Source organism: Nanorana parkeri, unplaced genomic scaffold, assembly GCF_000935625.1.
Source record: "Nanorana parkeri isolate BGI_ZX_2015 unplaced genomic scaffold, ASM93562v1 scaffold774, whole genome shotgun sequence".
NCBI classification, from domain to species: Eukaryota; Metazoa; Chordata; class Amphibia; order Anura; family Dicroglossidae; genus Nanorana; species Nanorana parkeri.
Genome location: NW_017307042.1, coordinates 527,475 through 535,403, shown reverse-complemented (window position 1 = coordinate 535,403; position 7,929 = coordinate 527,475). Strand labels below are relative to the sequence as shown.

At 40.1% G+C, this 7,929-nt stretch overlaps 1 protein-coding gene across 7 annotated transcripts in view; it reads left to right on the top strand.

Moving 5' to 3' along the window:
- RBFOX2 (RNA binding protein, fox-1 homolog 2) overlaps positions 1–7,929 on the top strand; it is a 300,225-nt gene that overhangs the window by 258,642 nt on the left and 33,654 nt on the right. For all 7 annotated transcript variants that reach the window (XM_018564721.1, XM_018564722.1, XM_018564726.1 and 4 more), the window contains one exon: positions 4,208–4,349. In XM_018564721.1, the coding sequence (XP_018420223.1) occupies positions 4,208–4,349 (142 nt within the window). The remainder of the gene's footprint in view (positions 1–4,207; positions 4,350–7,929) is intronic.

The following is a 7,929-nucleotide window of genomic DNA, read 5'->3' as shown; positions in this document are numbered from 1 at the left end:
AAAGCACCTCCGGAGAGAGGGGGGGGGGGGGGGAGCCAGTACACCATCTCCTGTGTGAGATGCTGTGAAATCTTCTGCTAAAGTCTGCACTAAAACTGATACTACTTAGAATGTTGATCTCCAGGCTCCCATCCCAGGGCGTTCATTGGTTCCTCACTCTGGCCTCCATGTCACTACTGTATACTGTAATTTGTAGTGATCAGAGGGGATGGGCCAATGAAAGCCAAGGGGGAGAGGACACTCCTGGAAGTGTCGGTTACAGTGTGGACCTCAGCAGAAGATTTTTCAGCGTTTGAGTGGAGTTTAACAGCGCATGCAGCTGGAAAGGTAAGCCTGTATGGTCTTTTACAGCAGGGGTAGGCAACCTCGGCACCCCAGCTGTGGTGAAACCTCGAATACCAGCATGGCTCTGGGAGTCATGCCTGTGACTGTCATTCATGCAGTACCTCATGGGAGGTGGTTTCAACACAACTGTAGTGTTAACATTGACCACCCCTGTTTTTTTACAGGTAAGCATTGCTTAAAAATATTCTGTAAGGCAGCAGGCTTGTTTAATCGCCTAGAAAGTTTAGGTTTAAAGGGTTTTGACAAATGTCCCATGTCCTCCTGTAAATCCCTCCTCACTGTCATAAGCCTGGAATGGGCTCCTTTCGGACATTGGTGACACATGATGCAATACAGTTAGCAGAGCTTGGAAAAAGTGTCGTATGTGATGGGATTTTGTTTAGGAAAATAGTTTTTACATTTTTCTTAAGATGAATTTCAGAGTTCTTGCAAGTAAACCAGCTGTTTTTGTCTTATTTTTTTTAATGTATTGTTCTTTTGGTCTGCTTTTAAATCTAATTTGCTGTTTCATGTGGCATGAACTTTTAAACATAACTTGTAATTAACCCGTTTGTTCAATAATGCAGGTTAAACATTTTTTAGATCGTTCTGGTTATGCAAATAACATTTTTGTAGTACCTGTGAAAGATTAACATGTCTTTGCTGTTGCCCAATTTGTGGGTTCCAAAAAGGATTCCATACCCAATGCTCTGATTTTTCTGATGCTTTTGTCCTATAGTAAAGGCTTTCTTCACCAAAAGTGTAAATTACTTTGATTTAATTTGTTAAATAACTGGTTAAACATTTTATTGCCACACAATCCTGCATTGTAAAGGCACTGCTGTATTTCTATGTTGTAATTCACCTCTTCAATCTCTACAAAAACCATTGGGGCCAAGCTGCTTCTTTTTTTTTTTCTTCAAGCAGGTGGCAATGGGTAAACCTGCTTGCTAAATTCAGAATACCAGTTGTCACCCGTTGTATGCAACAACCTACAAAGTGACCCCCAAACCTATGCTTTGTTCGGACATTCCTCTCTGTTCCAGGCTTTTAAAGAAGCTATTTTTCTAAAACACACCCCTTGCTTCAAGTGTGGTGCAAGGAGTTTTGGGCAATGGCATGTGAGCAGCCACTCCTGATGTCACAGGACATGACCTAGAGCAGATGCTATTATGTAAACTTAGAATGGGGCCACAAGTCATCACTAAAGCATGAAAAAAATAAGAAATTATTAAAACACATCTTTCTTACTTGGGGTACATACTCTGGGTTTGCTAGCCCAGAGTTTCACTTTAACTAAATATTGCAGATTGCAATTTCATCAGCGTACTGCTACATCTTTCATACTTGAGATCCACCTCTGCGAAATGATGAAATAATGGTTATCTTTAAGTGGAAGACTGTAGTAAATCTACAGATCATGTATGTGTCTAAACATTCTAAACACATTTAGACAAAGAAGGTTTACTATAGAGTTGCTTTTTTGTTGTAGAGGTAAAAGTAATTGTCCTTGGTACCAGTGACCCAATTATTAGCTTAAAGTTAAACTCTGGGCAGAGAAGATTTGCTATTGATTATCCCACGTCGAGGTCACTGCTCTGTAGTGTAAAATGTATACTTTCGTTCATGTTGGATATTACAGCTATAATGAACGTTCGAAGTGCTGCGGCACCCATACAGGGAACCGATTGTGTTATTCATATGCCTCCCTCTCCCCTTGTCCATTTACAGAATACGCAGCATTCTGTGAATGGACAAGGGGAGAGGGGGGCAGATAAATGACTCTAATGCTTCCCTGTATGAGAGTTGCAATAGGTGTAATATCCGAAATGAAAAGGTCTAGATTTTACACTACAGAGCAGTGATCCAGATGTTTTTTTATACCAGATGCCCAAAACCTCTCTTCTGGAGTTCCTCTTCAACCAAATCAAAGTTGTTGCATATTGTCATGATGGTGACTCTCTATTCATAGTGATGTACTTAAAATTATTTCAAGGCCTCTGTAACAGGGGTTACAGTTATAAATGCAATATATAGGATGATTGTGCTTTCCTTTCTTGATCAAGTATTTGATCGTTCAGAGGAAAATGTATCTTCTGATGCAGGTTATAATTTGGAAAAACTGTAAATCTTTACTCAAACTGGTATAATGGCATGTAAAACAATGTCAGTTATCTATGCAGTGTACAAAAGGAAGGAGACACTGTACACCAAACCTAAAGCTGAACTCTAGGTAGATATAAAAAAAGAAATGTCATGAGTAAAGTATGTAATTTTTACTTTGTTAGCTTTATGTAATCTATTGCACAACAACACTTCTAAAGTGAGGGAAAGCCAGAACTGTCAATCTGTCAGCTTTTCATGCTGCTGTTGGAACTTGCTTACAGGAAAGCAAAAGTGCAGGGATAACCTCATCATATGCAGTGTGGCAAGATTGTAGAAATCACAAAATAAGGCTGAACAGAGTCATAAATATAAATATTTTGGCAGTCAAATTATTCAAACACTTGTATTTTACCTGTTCGACTGGATTTTTGAGGAAATTGAATGAATTAAGAAGTGGAAAGTGGAAACATGAACCACACTTTAGTGGTGTTGTTTTTTTAATTAAACCCTAGGACAAATAGATCATGCTCTCATCTATCTGCTTGAATTTGTTTGCCCAATTACCTCAACCCATACTTCATTTTAAGAGCCAGTTCTAGAAGATGGCCACTATTCATTAATTAGCCAGTAAAGCATGTTCTCTGCACTTTAATCGTCCATCTATCCCTTTTTTCTCTCTCCCTCTCTCACCTTTCTTTTCCTTTCCTTCCTCCAGTCTTTTCCTTTTACTCCCCCTCCCTTACGACTCCTTTATGTTCATTTTACTTCATCCCTTACTCCACCATTCTTTTCATTTATGTATGCCCTTCCTCCTTCTCCTTTCTTTTCCTTTACTTCCTCTCTCCCTTCCTCCTACCACCTTCGTTCTTTTACTTTACTTCCTCTCTTGCTTCCTCCCTTTTATTTCCCTCCCTCTGTTACACTTTAATAGGCACTTACCTCATATCGAAGCCATTCAACTGCCATTCTTCCCTCCTGGAAGACTTCCTTAATGACTGGCAATGGTGGTTTCATTGAACAGGAGACTGGAAGTTGGAGGAGCTTAGCCATGAAGTCAGGGCCCCAGTAACCAAGTATTAGTCAGAAATGCAAAAGCCCCTCCTATGCCCTCTCTAATAAAGGCAATGGCATTGTGTGGTGTTTACTCTTAAGGTGCCGATACACTGGTCGAATTTCGGCTGGTTTTTAATGTACCGGACGAAATTTGCACAGTGTGTGGGGCTGCCGACTCCCTTTCGGCCACCATCAGCTGATCGAAGGCGCTGGCTGGAAAATTTTCGATCGATCAGGGCTCTGATCGGGTGTTCTGACAGGTCCCGCCTACACCAGTCAGAATACATTGCAAACACCGGGATTCCTCGATTGACACACTGTTTGTGTTGATGGAGGTATCGGGTCAATTGTTTTCGTTCAGCCCGCAGGTTGAATGGAAAAAATTGATGGGTGTATGGCCAGCCTTAGGCAGGACTTTAATGTTAAACGTTTTTAAAAAGTGCAATCTTGCTTAAAGGTGAAGTCCATGGTATTAGATACCAAGCAGTCTGTGTAAACTCTAAGAAATGTTGGCTAGTATAATAGGGGTTGGGTGTCTTATTACTGTGCAAATAAAGTTTATCAAAAGGAATACTTTTTTACTATTCGTTTGTTTCAGCAGAGTGACAGGATATTTTGCCAATTGCAATATAATGATAAAATATCTCACCTTCTTAATTTTTGTCTCTTTTTTTCTTTATCACCTTCCTTCCCTTTCTGTCTTTCCTGTCTTTCCTTTTTGCAGTTCCTGGATTCCCCTACCCCACAGCTGCAGCAGCTGCTACTACAGCAGCTGCCTTTCGAGGGGCACATTTGAGGGGTCGTGGGAGGACGGTATATGGTGCAGTGCGGGCAGTGCCGCCTACTGCTATACCAACCTACCCTGGGTAAGTAGAAGGCATAGAGAGCATAGGAGTCTAATTGCCAAGAAAATGGGAAGGAATTATACATCATATTAGTGGTCACTAGCTGTTTAGTGAGGAACACTTTAAAAAACGGAATGGTACCCAGTAGATGCTGAAAAAAATTATTTAGAATCTAGATTTATAAAGTATTATGTAGTTTATTGCAGCAGTCATAACTGTTGATATTTAAGACATATAGAGAATTTTAAGATATTTAGAAAATCTACTGCACTGTAAATTGTGCATTTTTAATTATATGTATTAAAATATTTTATAATGCCTTTTTCTGTTCTGAAGCATGCATACAAGTGTGTGCACGTTTCATATAATGTATGCAACCTAAATGTATATTTACAATCGATTCGTTGCATACAACGAAGTACCAACTCAAACACTTTTTTTTCCTTTTGAATAGAGTGGGAAAGAATTATAATTTCTGTTTGTTTTATATTGGTCTGTAAACCCATTGACACAGGGCAAGAAATGGGGTTGTCAATCATACTGGAAAGCACAGACTGCATAAATACATTGTCCGTATTGTTTTCTTTAAAATATTTTTTTCATTTTTTTTTGTGTTCCCATTGGAGAGTGTGTCCTGACGGGAAGCGAGGGAAAATGTTCCCTAATGGGGGCAATTGAGGCTCTCACCCTTCCCCACTCTATCCAAAAGAAAATACATTTTAGCTGAATTCGGGCTTTAAAATAACACATCTGTGTAGTAGTTGCAGCAAGGCGAAAGAGAGCACAGAAACGTGTATAATTTCTATGTAATAGCTGTTAGTATTTACCTTTTCAAAAGCAAACGCCTGTTAGAATTTTGTTTGAAGTGTAGTATTCATCTTACCTTTCAGAGGGTATCGTAAATTGTTATATCCCTCTGACACTGAATTTGGCCACCAAATGGCCTTAAATTTAGATATGTTTACTGAATGAATGGAACCAAATTTAGAGAAGGGTCCAGATGGAGGAAATAATTGAGGGGCAAGGCTGGTTTGTGGGAGCGGGGAGGAGGCTGTTTGAGCTTGTCAGTAACTGCACTTGTGTGTTTTTGTGTGACCAGTCATAGCTGACACGCATGAAATTTGGCCTCATACATAACTGGGTGAGCAAACTTGCGGGATGTATGAATAACCATAAAGGAAATTTGGCCTTGTTTTAACCGCATCTATTTCCTGTTTACAGACTCTTACTAGACCAAGAAGTTGTTATATAAATTTTAGCAATAATGAAGTAACATGAAAGCAGCAACTGTTTTCCAAGGTTTTACAAATATATGTAAAGTTCTAATTTCTATAGATCTAATGTATAAGGTATATACATGCATAGAGGCAATTTAAGGGACTCTGGCAACATTTATTTCTTGTCCACTATAATCCAATCCACAAAAAAAAAATTGTGTATGCACAAAAAAACATGGTAAAGAGGGATAGTGATGCACATTATTAAATGTAGCAAAGGCATTCCAATATTTAATCAGAAATAGGGGATACATTACACTATTGAAAGTTTCTTAGACAAATGTGTGAACGCAAGCAGAAACATCCTACAAGAGATGATGGAATTCACCAGATCCGACTAGACATACATGTGCTTACTACCGACAAAAAGTAAAGCACTCTAGTGTTCACCGAGAGATGAGAAGCAGAAGAGGGAACTGACCGGTCTTGTGCAGGTTTCAGGTTTTTAGAAGCAGAGTTCATACAAATAAATGGCGAATATCCCAATGACCATAGTCTTTACATAGCTACATAAACCCAGCCTCCATCATTAGTGTGCATCAGACATTATTTGTATGTCTTGAACAACATATATATACTTGAGCAACAGACACCAAGTTGGGTCAGACAAAGGACTGTTTGTCTAATTTTAGTGTTTGAAACTCGGCACATTGAAATAAGTTCCATGAACATAGATGAATATAATATACCTATACTGATTAATTGCTCATGGTAATATCTTACCACGGTAGCATATTGATATCCCTTCATGATGTACAGTCCTGGCCAAAAGTTTTGAGAATGATGCACATTCATTTTCACAAAGTCTGCTGCTTCAGTGTTTTAAGATCTTCTTGTCAAATGTTACTATGGTTTACTAAAGTATAATTACAAGCATGTCATAAGTGTCGAAGGCTTTTATTGACAATTACATTAAGTTTATGCAAAGAGTCAATATTTGCAGTGTTGACCCTTCTTATTCAAGACCTCTGCAATTCGCCCTGGCATGCTGTCAACTTCTGGGCCACATCCTGACTGATGGCAGCCCATTCTTGCATAATCAATGCTTGGAGTTTGTCAGAATTTGTGGGGGGTTTTTTGTTCACCTTCCTCTTGAGGATTGGCCATAAAGTTCTCAATGGGATTAAGATCCAAGCCTCTGAGTTATCACTTTTGCCTTATGGCAAGGTGCTCCATCATGCTGGAAAAGGCATTGTTCGTCACCAAACTGTTCTTGAATGGTTGGGAGAAGTTGCTCTTGGAGGATGTTTTTGTACCATTCTTTATTCATGGCTTTGTTCACATGAATGGTCTCAGGATGCTTTACTGTTGGCATGACACAGGACTGATAGTAGCACTCACCTTTTCTTCTCCGAACAAGGTATTTTCCGGATACCCCAAACAATCGGAAAGGGGATTCATCAGAGAAAATGACTGTACCCCAGTCCTCAGCAGTTCAATCCCTGTACCTTTTGAAGAATATCAGTCTGTCCCTGATGTTTTTCCTGGAGAGAAGAGGCTTTTTTGCTGCTCTTCTTGACACCAAGCCATCCTCAAAATGTCTTCGCCTCACTGTGCATGCAGATGCACTCTCACCTGCCTGCTGCTATTCCTGAGCAAGCTCTGCACTGGTGGTGCCCCGATCTCGCAGCTGAATCAACTTTAGGAGACTGTCCTGGAGCTTGCTGGACTTTCTTGGGCACCCTGAAGCCTTCTTCACAACAATTGAACCTCTTTCCTTCAAGTTCTTGATGATCCGATAAATGGTTAATTTAGGTGCAATCTTAGCAGCAATATCCTTGCCTGTGAATCCCTTTTTGTGTAAAGCAATGATGACTGCATGTGTTTCCTTGCAGGTAACCATGGTTAACAGAGGAAGAACAATGATTTCAAGCACCACCCTCCTTTTAAAGCTGCCCACACACCTTACAATATATCTGCAGATTTTCTGTGGTCAGATGGAAAAGGTGCAACAGATTCCTCCATCTACACTTAACTGTGTGGATGGAGTAATCTGCACCTGGGCCAATCTGTTGCACTTTTCCATCTGACCACAGAAAATCTGCAGATAATTGTAAGGTGTGTGGGCAGCTTTAAGCTTCCAGTCTGTTATTCTAACTCAATCAGCATGACAGAGTGGTCTCCAGCCTTGTCCTCATCAACACTGACACCTGTGTTAAGGTGGCCATACACTCTAAGACCATCTCAAGACCTTAGTCTTGCGATGGTTGTAAAGTGATTACAAAAACGTACGATCTGCCCATCTTGGACAGGCAGATCGCACTCTCGATCATCGCAAGCCCGCCCCCTGGGGGGCGGGCTTCCGATGACCGCAATGCTGAACG